At 49.0% G+C, this 12,700-nt stretch overlaps 1 protein-coding gene across 1 annotated transcript; it reads right to left on the bottom strand.

The window, feature by feature from the left end:
* Positions 1-10,091: 10,091 nt before the first annotated feature.
* LOC100821276 (protein G1-like4) lies at positions 10,092-11,957 on the bottom strand. Its single transcript, XM_003581381.4, has 3 exons — positions 11,816-11,957; positions 11,614-11,710; positions 10,092-11,250 (listed from the first exon to the last, which is right to left on the bottom strand). The coding sequence occupies exon 3, from the start codon at positions 11,233-11,235 to the stop codon at positions 10,606-10,608; it is 630 nt and encodes a 209-aa protein (XP_003581429.1). The 5' UTR covers positions 11,236-11,250; positions 11,614-11,710; positions 11,816-11,957; the 3' UTR covers positions 10,092-10,605.
* Positions 11,958-12,700: the final 743 nt, after the last annotated feature.

The following is a 12,700-nucleotide window of genomic DNA, read 5'->3' on the forward strand; positions in this document are numbered from 1 at the left end:
TGCACTCGGCCAATAGAAACCATGTCGAAAAGCTTTGCCCACTAGCGTTCTCGAAGACGCGTGATGGCCACACTCTCCTTGATGAATATCCGAAGTATTTCTTGCCCTTCTTCCGGCTCGACGCACCGTTGTAGGATGTTAGTGACGCTCCTCTTGTAGAGCTCACCATTGATGATGGTGTACGCCTTCGCTCTTCTCTGGATTTGCCTTGCCGATACTTCCTCTTCCGGGAGATTCCCATCTTTGAGTTAAGACATTATCGGTCGCACCCAAACCGGCACAGGACGAGTGGTGAAGATTGGCTCATCCGGCTCGTCTATCTCCATTGGCTCAACTGCCATTATTTCTGCTGAGTTAAGGCGCTCAGTCCCTGGGTTACCAGAACCGTTGTCACTGTCAAAGTCCATGGCAGTGACGTCGACTTCTGAGCTCGCCGGGATAAATATCGACTCCGATTCTGGTGAGGGTTTGATGGACGGTTTGCGTAAATGCTTTAACGCCACCCCAGTTGGAATAGCCTGTCGTGTCGAGCAGAGTTTCGACAATGTGTCAGCTGCTTCATTTTCCGCCCGAGATATATGATGAAATTCACACCCTTCGAAATTACCACTGATCTTCTGGACATGGAAGCAGTATACCACCATGTTGGCATCCAACGCATCCCAATTACCGGAAACTTGCTGAACGACTAGGTCGGAATCACCAAAGCACTGAATCCGGCGGATTCCAATTTCTTTCGCCATTTTCAGTCCGTGCACAAGTGCTTCATACTCGGCAACATTGTTGGATGCTGCGAAGTGAATTTGCAATATGTACTTAAGTCGGTCACGCTTTGGCGAGGTCAGAATTATGCCGGCACCAAGCCCACTTTTCATCTTAGAGCCGTCAAAATGTAATTTCCAGTAGTTAGTTTCTGGGGGCGGTGGTTCATACTCCATTTCGGCCCAATCCGCCAAAGCCTGAGATTTCACGGCATCCCGTCTGTCGTACTGCAACACATAGGGTGCCAACTCGACAGCCCATTTTCCGACTCGGCCGCTCGCGTCTTTGTTACTCATGATTTCCGAGACGGGCGCCTCACATATAACTCGGATCTGATGTGCCTCAAAGTAATGCTTTAGCTTCTTTGCCGCCATATATACGCCACAGGCCATCTTTTCGTAGTGGGGATAATTTTGCTTGGACGATGATAACACCTCGCTCAAGTAATATACCGGTCTCTGCACCGATTTGCCGTTTTCATCCCATTCCACTATGATGACCGCACTGACAACTCAATTTGTTACTGCAATGTATAACAACATAGGCTCCTTCTCCATCGGCGAAGCTAATATTGGTGCCGTAGCAATCATCTTCTTCAGCTCTTGAAAAGGTAGGTCCGCCTCTGCCGTCCACACAAACTTGTCGGTTTTCTTCATCAGCTGGTATAAGGGCATAGCCTTTTCACCTAGCCGACTAACTAAATGACTCAGCGATGCTAGGCATCCCGTGAATTTCTGCACATCTTTGAGGCACTTTGGCAGTTTCATTCTTTCTATAGCAGCAATTTTTACATGGTTCGTTTCTATGTCTCGGCTTGATACTAGGAAACCGAGCAACTTTCCTGCAGGCACACCGAATGTGCACTTGGCCGGGTTCAGTTTCATTCGGAACCTCCGCAGATTTGCGAATGTTTCCCGGATATCATCCAGGAGCGTGGCGCTCTTCTTGGTTTTTATGACAACATTGTCGACATATACCTGCACATTTTTGCCGAGTTGATCGTGTAAGCACTTTTGCATGCACCTTTGATAGGTAGCTCCTGCATTTCTCAAACCAAACGGCATAGTGCGATAACAATAAGCTCCGAACGGGGTGACAAATGATGTCTTTATTTGATCATTAGGGTTTAGTGGTATCTGATGAAAACTAGAATCACTTGATTGATCCGAGAAAACTAGAATCACTTGAAAACAAAAGACAACAGCTCACACCCGGCAGTGATGTCAATCACTTGATCGATCCGAGGTAATGGAAATGGGTCTTTGGGACATGCCTTGTTTAGGCTGGTGTAGTCGATACACATGCGACATACCTTGGCAGCAGTTGGGTTGTCTTTCTTCTTCTCGACCATGACTGGGTTTGCCAGCCAGTCGGGATGCAATACTTCCATGATAAAGCCGGCGGCTAGAAGCCGGGATACCTCTTTCGATATGACTTTCTTTCTGTCGTCGGCGAAGCATCGAAGGGGCTGCTTCACCGGTCTTGCGTCTGGTCTGACATGTAATGAGTGCTCCGCCAACTCCCTCGGCACTCCTGGCAGGTCTTGAGTTGACCATGCGAAGATATCCTGATTCTCACGGAGGAAGCTGCTGAGCTCGCCTTCCTATTTCTCTCCCAGGCCGGCAACAACGATGACGGTGCGGTCCGGGAATTCGCTGTCAACATGTATCTTCTTTGTCTCCTTGGCTGCCTGAAAGGACACACTTCCATGGGGATTGGTCATAGCCGGCAGGCCAACTTCTGTCGCCCGCGCCATCGCAACAGCTTCTTGTAATTTTTTCTTTTCGCCAGCGATGACCAGCGACTCGGCCAAAGCAGACCCGGCCACCGCACATTCAATTGAGCGTTTGTAGCTGCCAGTGATAGTTATGGTACCATTTGGTCCCCGCATCTTCATTTTCAGATAGCCAATGTGAGTAGTAGCCATGAACTTGGAGAGTGCCAGCCTACCAAGCAGTGCATGGTACGGACTGCTAAGGTCCACCACCTCGAACACTAGATTTTCGGTCCGACAGTTCTCCCTAGTGCCGAATAAGACGTCCACTCGGATCTTGCATACCGGGACGCAAGACACTCCCGGCACAATACCATGAAAGGTAGTCCGGCTGGGTTCAAGCATGTTATCTGTAATGCTGAGCTTAAGCATCGTGTCCCGGTACAGGATATTGATGCTGCTCCCATTATCAATGAGAACCCGAGTGAACTTGACGTTAATGTCGCCCCCAATGAGCGTCGGGTCGACCACCAGGGCATATCCACCAGGGTTGGGTATTTCCTTGGGATGGTCTGCCCGGTTCCTGCTGATCTCCTGCTCCGACCAATACATGAACTTTGGAACTGCCGGCATAACAGCATTGACCTCCATCTCTCGCCTGCGCTGACTTTGCTTGTCAGTGGGCTCAGTGATGAAAATCATGTAGCTTTGGTGATGCTCCTTGTACTCGTTTCTCCCGGCATACCCTGGTTCTTGTCCCTCCACCTGGTTGACTGCATTATTTGCCTGAGGGGGTCCTTGGATCTGTACGTTTGCGCCTGTGAGGGGTGGAGGTGGGGGTAACCGACTTGCCTCGCCGTTCTCGGCCCGTTGCATCCAGCTGCATTGCCGCGTTGTGTGGTTCGCCGGCTTGTTGGGGTTAGTCGTGTGAAAACGACAAGGCTGATCCAACATTACATCGAAAGTATACTTTGGCTTATCTTGCCAGGGCTTCTTTTGTTCTCTCTTCTTGACCAATTGCTGATTTCCTGTTTTCTGACGCTGGCTAGAGCCGGCGTCAGGCTGGTCCTAAACTGCAGCGACATGGGCTGGCCCATACCGGTAATCCGGCCTGTTATCCATTCTCTTGTTGCGATGATCTTGATGATCGTGCCTCCGGAACGCCCCAGCAGGATTGTATGTCGGCTGCTCCCTTTGTGGTTCTATCGGCATCAGCGATGGCTGAGTCAGATCGCCAAGCGCGTACATGTCGGCGATCCTGATCATTTCAGATAGAGTGGTCGGCATCTCTCTTTGCAGCTTCTGCCACAGCATGCTGCCGTGCCGACATCCCTAGGCAAACCACGCTATGTCTTGCGATTCCACTATCCCTTCACAGGAATTATGGAGATTGTTCCATCTGGTCAGGTAATCCCGGTCAGTTTCGTTGTCTCTTTGATTACACATGGACAACTGTTGAGGACGATTCGGCCTCTTGTAGGTGCTAGTGAAATTGCTGACAAATGCTTTCTCAAAGTCTATCCAGCAATTGATGCTGCTTTCCGGCAAATTGTTCAACCATATCATTGCCGGTCTTACGAGCATCTGGGGTACATAACGTACTGCCCATCTGCGATTGCCGCCTGCCACGCTTACTGCGTGATATAGTCTTCCAGCCAATCTTCCGGCTTAGTACTACCGTCATACGTCCTTGTACCCCTGGGCAGCTGAAAACCCGGGGCTGGTCTCTCCCTCATGATCCGATGCGCGAAGCAACGCGGTCCCGGAGGGCCTTGCTTCTCCAGAAGTTCGGACAGATAAATTCTGTCAAGCCGATGTCGTGCATCCAGGGGCGATACCTGCCTGTTCTCAATTCGGCCTCCGAGCGGACCGAGATTGTCGCGCTCTCGCCTGATATAACCCTCATCAGCCATGGCCGAGTATCCATCATCGTAACGGTCATAACGGCGACCTTCACCTCGATATAGAGGGTTGCGCCCAACACCCTGCTGACCTGTAGCAGTATTGGGTGCCGGACCCCGAGGTCGGTGTCCATGATCAAGCGAGTAACGTTCTTGCTGGTCTCGGTGGTTGCCACCGGGACGCAGACCACTTTGGCTGTCTTCAACCCTTCTGACTATTTGTTTCTCGGCCAGGGCCGGGTCACAACGTTCCAACTGCTTATCCCGGTTAGAGTTAACGCTTTTGTCCCGTTTGCCACCAGGTGAGGACGCTTGTTTGTCAACCCGGCCACTAGTATCTGCAGCCGAGTGAATGACCTGAGATGCACTCGGTTTGCCGGGCATTCTCAAGTATGCCTCATTCTGTTCGTTGGCTGTTTGGAGCAGTTCTTTCGCGCGCAGCTGCTGCTGCCGAAGTGCCTCTCCCTTAAGATTCGGCAACTCCTCAGCCACAGCCTCGGCAGCCAGGAGGTTTTTGACGGGGTTATTGTATTTCGGCTTTAGTGCCGAGGCAAAACTTGCCAACACAGCCGGCACACCCCTGCCATCTCTCGTCATCTCAGCATTCAAGTTCTTGCCTCGGTTACGCACCTCCCCAACTCTGCTAGGGTTAGCAAATACAATAGAACTAAGACCATGAGCTTTGTTATACTCACGGAGTGAGATGTCGAGCTGTTGTCGGGCGTTGGCAACGTCGACGGCTTCCTTCAGCAGCTTCTGTCTTTCCAATTCTAACTCCTCCTGCAGCTGGGCCGGGTTAGCATTCGACGCCACCGGTGCAGCCAACCGCTCGATGGAGGCCTGGATCTAAGTTGTCTTCGGTGACAGAACCGATGTGCCGGCTTGAGCGGCGATGTTCTCCGGCTTCTCCAAAGGGAGCTTCGCCGTTCTGCCGGACTTGGTGGGGATAGCGCCACTTCCTGCAGCGTCCCTTCCCGCATCAGCGCCATGAGCCATCACCATAACCTCTACACGGTCAGCGGGGCAGTTGATATGCCGGCCGCGAGCCGTGCAGATGGCGGGGGGATCTTCAGCCACCACCACCTCCTCTGGGTACCTGCAAGGGCTGTCAGTAGCAACATAGACCTCGTGCATGCCGAAACTGATGAAGCGGCCTGCACAAGAAAGCGGTGTGCCGTTGAAGCAGCCCGTGTTGTTGTCGATGAAGCCCAGCGAGCCGAATCTCTGGACCAAACCGGAGACCACGCGCTCTCCGGTGACGAGGAAGCTTCCCGTCCGGATGAAAACTCCAGCCAGCGTCGCTACTGGCCCCACGGTGGGCGCCAACTATCGTGGTGGTGTCACGGCAGATGCCATAGGATGGCTTAACTTGGGGCCGATGGACGATGGAGGAACCGGAGGAGAGAGAACGCGAAGGGAAACACGCACAAAACACACAAGCACACACAGATTTACCCAGGTTCGGAACCCTCTAGTCGAGCTAAGACTCCTACTCCTGCTTTCTTGTATTAGCCGAGATACGCAAGCTCTGCAATGGCGCTCCTTGAGCTGTATTTTTCAGGAAGAAGAAAAAGAAGGAGAAAAACCCTAGATGCCTAAGTGCTCCGCCCCTTCTACAGAGGGGTAAAATTCTATTTATAGGCCGCCCATGTCACATTGACATGTGGGCCGAGTCTAAGGTCATATTCCTTGGGCCCCGCCGGGCACGCGGCTCGGTTCCCTCCAGGCAGTACCGTAGGGGACAAGACAACTTTACTTTTCCCTGCTAGCCTGCAACGGGTACAGCTATCATCTGTCGACTTCCGTCATAAATTCTTTTTCGGTGCTTCTTTAGCGTGGTCACCTGACATCGGTACGCTCGCGCTGACTGCTTTTCTGAGACGATGATGGCGCTGTTTTACTTTGCACTGCACGGTCAGGATAATACCGTCGAGAGATTTCGGCTATTGTCGAGATCAAAGTGCTCGTCCTTATCTTGTAAACTCATAAGACAAGATAACCATGCCGGCATACATCCGGGATGCCGGCTTAGCGTTAGTTTAATTTTACGATGCCGGCATAGATAGTTATGCCGGCTTTGCCTTCGTCATCTCGGTTAGGGTTGTGTCGCTATGACCCTGCCCGGACGACCCACCCGACGGAAAAATTCAAAATCAAGCAAGGACACGCGAGTACCAAGGAGCCCACGGGGATGGAAGCACGCGGGGCCGCGGGCAACAGTGGCCGATGGCTCTGCCGTCCCGGAGCGCCGACACCAAGTACAGCGACCCACGCGCGACGGTATGTACGTCCCGGCCGATCGAGTCAAAACCGCGCAGCACGTCCCCGAGCGAAAACCAGTCAAAAAGGTTCACAGGGCGCAGGACACGCCGCTCGCCATGGCCCCTGCGCGCGCGTCGTAGCCTGTCGATTTGTCTTTTTTTACTATCGAGCAGTATGTGTACTCTGATCCAACCTCGCGCTCTTAAACAGATCCCGATCGAAACCCTAGCTCGTGAGATGTTACAATTGTTAGCACTGGTTAGCTTTCACGTTAGATCGGCGCCTACCCACAAGGCGACAGCATCAGTCGTCGGGTTCACACGCGCATTTATGTCCCAGACACACCATCGAATTCTACTTGCGGAAAACGGTACAGCATTTTGCAGCGGAACATTGACGAAATTAATTAAACAAAATTACCCATATCCATACGTGTAAACTTCTGTTTATCTTACTTGTGTCTAGTCTAGTTTGACTCAACAAACCAATCCAAACTAATCTCCTACTCCCTCCTATACATATTAGTTATCGAAATGTAACATGTTTTAGACGTTTTTTAAGTATAGATACATTCATATTTGGACAAATTTGAGACAGTTAATATGGATTGAAGGGAGTAATACATCTCAATCCCTAACCCCTTCCGTGATCCCACGTCCTCCGTGCCTTCATGGCGCCACCGTCCACAGTCCTCCACGGTGCTGCTCCACTGACTGCCGCACGGTGCACACTTCTTAAGTGGCATGACAACATACATATTTCATCGATCTCCCTATACACCACTATGGCTTTTGTGCTTCGACAAATATTCATTTTCGAATCCGCCTCCCTACAGTATTCTACTCCCATCTTTATTCATTTGCGGCAACATCTGCGATCTGTATGTGTCTCCATGGTTTCCGTATTCAGCTAGCTCCACTTTCGCTTAAAAAATATGAAAACAAAATACGATAGCACTCAACCTTGTATGTTTTCAACCCCAGTGTATACCAATCCCCAGTATTTGTTCTTAAACACAACCAAACTTTACATGGCCCCACTCATTTTCTTCTTTTTCACTAACTGTACGTCCCGGCCCGCCAACCACTGCCGTCTCTCCGATAAAATTTGACTGATGGGTCCGGTAAATCTTGCCTTAGCAACCCTCAACCCTTTTCCGTTGGTTCTGCCGTCATCAATGGCAGCTCCCCACAAACCTGTTACCACTAAGGCGAGGTATTCTCTCTCGGTTCCTCCACCTTCGACTAGGCACATCGGTGCCATGACCTCTCAAAGCTTCCTACTAGAAGTAACACAATCGTCTGAGATCAAACATCGACTGTGGTTCGAGGAAAAACCGATTGCTTGTGGAACCACAAATTATCTGGCAACTCTATAGATTGAAATTGCAATCTGTGACGCTAATGTGTGATATACATATAGAGTAATATAGGTGTACGCATATACATACATTAATTTCTATTGGTTTCTTGTTTGGTCAAATTCTTGTGAAAATGACATAGTGAAACCGGTATAGGGTCGAGCTTCATGTCGGAGCTATATCGATACTAAGTTTGCTTCTGTCGCGTGTTTGAGCTGGGATTTAAGCTAGTCAAAGCAATCAACCTCGACATTGTAGTGAAGTCGGAAGTGTTGACTTGAAGTTGGCAATACCGTGTTGCTTGAGAATGTGTAATCTCATGAGTAAAGCAACGCTAGTTTCCAGGAGTTGCTGATATAGGCAAGCCGCCCCCATCCTTTTGCGGACTTTTTCTCAAGTGTTCCTCATCCCTCTAATTTAAATGCACCCTTACCCAAGTGCCGAAATTCATTTTTGTGAGGAAACTGTTTAACTCTTGGTTATTGGAATCACATACCTAGAAAGCTAGGAGTCTCTTGAGAACCAAGTGTGTGGAGCTGCCTCAAGAAGGACTATGAAGGTTAGAGAATGCCTCCGAAAGCTGGGATGATCTACCACGAGGGATTTGGCCATAGACTATGTGTCGTCAGCTCAAGGAAAAGATGGTGGCCTTTGGTCCGTGACCAGGCCTCTAGTAGAGACATAGAGTCATGCCAACAGTTCTAACTCCGGGAAACACATCTTCGAGTCCTCGGTTATTCCCTTCGTAGCTAGATCTAAATTACTTTCTTGCATTATATTAATTTGTTTCAATTGGTTGTTTCATTTATAGCTTCATTCTGCTATAATGTGCCATATCTAGGATTTGTTTCATTATAACCTTGTGGACAATAACAAGAATGGGGTTTCCAATTTGAAGCACATTCTAGAAGAAACTGATCGACATGCTCCCTTGCGATCCTAAAATGCCATATATTGGGCAATAATGTTACCACCGGTAGCTTTGTAACCTAATTGGTCTACTTGAATGCGACAAATTTCTCCTTGCATCCGGCGATCAGTTTGCAACTAATTAATTTTCACATTGTATGAGCATATATGTTATTTGATGTAATTTCTGAGCCATCTTCACATATACAAGTGCGTATTTCCGTCATAATAATTGTTGTTGGATTGTCAAGTTGTAAAACCACGAGTCCTATAATGGATGCATGTTTTTATTGGATACTCCTCATTAGTTTGGCTTATGGAATATGGACAAGATCTGATATTGGGCAGCATTAACTTGGAAAAATGCAATTCAGTGTTTTTGTCTTATTCTTCTTATTCAGTGCCTCACAGCAGGCTAAGCTAATATGTAGAGCTGGGCAGATTAACAGAACGAGAAGTGATATAATATATAAGTAAATTATATGTGTCTTAACGTTCTGATGATCGTCCTAAATGGTTTCATAAGAGAACAGGTATAAATGTAATGCAACGTTAATACCTTTTTTTTTAGAAAACGTTGATACCTTGTTATTTGTCCACAGGGTATAATTTATTGATGTGCTGTGAGAAAACTGATATTTTGTAGCTAAAGTCCATGACAATGTTTCTAAATAATGTTAACCATAAGTAGTACATAGTGACGTACTTCACTAATCAAAGCAAAAACTGCAAGCAGAGCATACTGTAATCATCGAGAAAAACACTGGGGGAAACAAGGGAACTATACACAATACACTTAATTAACTTCACTTCCTTCCCCATACGCTCATACGTATACAGTATGTATGCTACGAGAAGATCTCATCAAAGGTAAACAGCTCATGCATATGATGGGACGACACATGCAACTATTCAGAAATCCATGCGAAATAATCGATCGGGAAATTAACCACAAGCCACACACCCAGCATCAAGCACTGACTCCATATAGTACATGCATGCATGCTTGCGCCCCTCTTATTTGGTGCGAGGCAAAGGCACTGTGCCATCCCCTCATCGCATGCAACTTGCCATGCACCGTCCACATCAACCGGCCGGCCAGTACCCGAACATGTACAGCCTTTCAGTACCATAAAAAGGAAACGAAATAGGAGGCAAAACAAGAAACAATAAGATGCTAGAGTTGACACATGATGCGCAGAACAAGGACGACGTCGGAACACTGCACAGACTTTTACATCTTGCACGAACGACCACACACACGTAGTACAGCTGCTAGCAGGAGAGAGATCTCAGGCCATACATATATGTGTGCATCTCCCATGCCCCCTTCAAGCTAGACACCTCAGTTCAGACTTCAGATCGACAGTACAACAGTCATTTAATTAATTCACTGACTACGACAAGCAAATGAACTCGACCACTACAAACGTAACCAAAGCTAAAGCCAACAGAGATTCATCGAAACACAAGCAATGTAGTACGACTACTACAGTTGTGCTACGGGCTGAGTACACACGCAACAAATAATCAGAAGTGCAAGACCGATAACCATGCGCATGCATGCATGCATACGCGAACTTAACGTACATAAAATATATCTGGCTGGCATATATGGCATACCGGCCAAATGGTGCAGGAGATCGACCGACGTGCAGGCTAGCCGGCTGGTCGATCTGGTCGTCGGCGCATGCATTTCAGCAGCCGGTGGCCGGAGGCGGGCCGGGAGGGGGCTGACGGAAGCCGCCGCCGCTGCTGTCGCCCGGGTGCTGCAGAAGCAGCTGCGGCTGCGGCTTCTTGCGCTTCTTCTTCTCGTAGCTGACGCCGCGGGCGCGGGCCTGGTGCTCGCGGACCTCGCGGAGGTAGAGCCTGACGGCGCGGGCCGCGAATGGGTTGGACTCCGGGCTGCCCCCGTTCTCCTCGTAGGCGGCCCGGAGGCGGCCCACGAGCGCGTCGAGGCTGCCCCAGGCCTGGCGGAGCGGGCACGGGCAGGGCGCCGGCGGGGTCGGGTGGCCGAAGAAGGGGCAGGCCGAGGCGTGCACCTTGGTCTTGCCGAACTGGTCCAGGTACCGCAGGAACTCCAGGACGTGGGCGCCGCTGCACTGGGCCAGGCTCAGCGGGGGCCGGTGGTTCCGGAGGTACTGCCCGAACGTGTTCCAGTCGCGCCGCTTCTGCGCCTCGTACCGGCTCGGCGACTGCGGGGTGTTGCCCACGGAGGAGGGCGACGAGGTGATGCTGCTGCTGCTGGAGCCGCCGACGCCGCTGCTGTTGCTCCCTCCTCCTCCCGACAGAGGGCTGTCTGGGTTCGCCTTCAGGTGATGATCCATGGTTCAGCTAGCTAGCTAGATGGGTAGAGAAAAAGAGAGATTGTGATTGTGATCTGATCTGAATGATCTGAAACTATTATCTGTTTGATTAACTTTGCAGGTAAGGCTAGCTTTCTGGCTTACAGTTAGTTCTATTTGCTCAAATAAATGAAACAAACTACTGCTTGCTGCTTGCTGTAGTATTAGAAAAAGAAATACTACTGCTCAAACCATATGATGAGGTCAATGATTACATACATGCATCTATGCATAGATATACTGCAGCATCTGTTTGGGGGTTGGTGCTCTCACCATGCACAACAGCACCGGATATTTGGTTGCAGAACTGATGAACAAGAACAAATAACTCTTTCGGAAAAAGGAAGTTTTTGGAATCACCTTTGACGATGGTGTTGGCGCAGCTGATCTTTGTTTGGTGCTGTCAGAATTGCTGGGGATCTAATAAGCTAGTGCAAGTGGAGGTTGGCTTGAGAGCCTGCACAAACATGGAACAATGTCAGATAACACACATGAATAAAGTCATTAAGAGATGCTATTTTGGGGGAGTTGTCTGGAAGAGCTCATATCTGTTGCATCTTACTCAGAGGTAACAGCCACAGTTAATTGCTTGTGCTGGCTCCCTCATAGGTCCATCTGGTGACTGGGGAGATGCTGGGAGAGCAGCAGCTTCATCATCTGTTTGTGATGGTGCGGGGAATTGTATGCTGCTGCTATTTTTAGGGGGGGGGGGGGGGGGGGCGATGCTGGGGGTGGTGGATGTGTATTGTTTGGCCTAAAAAGGGGAGAGGTGAACGGAAAAGACAGAGACATGGAGTAACACAGTAGTGAGACCAGTGAAGCAGTGAGAGAGGGGAAGAGATGCACTGCTAGTACTGCTAGGGCTTTTAGGTGGTGAAGGGTGGAAAAGGGACACTGACTGAGAGCTCAAAGGTGACATGACAAAAGTAAATATTTTTATTTTTATTGATAGGTTGGTGTACGGCCAAAACGGCGGTGTCCACGTTATTTCTGTTTCGTGGTCATTTGATGTCACAGGTGATCTCAAACTTCATAATCATAGCAACTTGGCCCTAAATATCAACTGCACTACTTTATTTTGCATTGACACGGTCTAAAACCATACCGTACGTTCACCAGTGCATATACTCCTCCGTTCCATAAGCCCTGATTTCAAAAAAGAAAAGAAAAAACATAAGCCCTGATTTTGTTGTTTTTTTGGGGGGAGGGGGGCTAAGATGGACAGTTTTCAAATTCTGGTGTGTAACCCAACATGAAAAGAATAGGTTAATTGTTTTTTCCTACATTAATTGTAATTTTCGCCTTGGCTAAAAAAAGGTACTCTCCCTGTTTCAAAATGTAGGACGTATAACTTCTATTTATTGTTAAACTTTCAAAAGCTTGACCAACCTTATCTTAATGTCCTAAATCCTAATTGTAGAGTAATTAATTTCTTATGTGGGAATGA

Source organism: Brachypodium distachyon, chromosome 5, assembly GCF_000005505.3.
Source record: "Brachypodium distachyon strain Bd21 chromosome 5, Brachypodium_distachyon_v3.0, whole genome shotgun sequence".
Taxonomy (NCBI): Eukaryota; Viridiplantae; Streptophyta; class Magnoliopsida; order Poales; family Poaceae; genus Brachypodium; species Brachypodium distachyon.

Coding starts and splice junctions, on each gene's coding strand:
- LOC100821276 (XM_003581381.4), bottom strand. CDS start 11,235: ATGGATCATCACCTGAAGGCGAACCCAGACAGCCCTCTGTCGGGAGGA.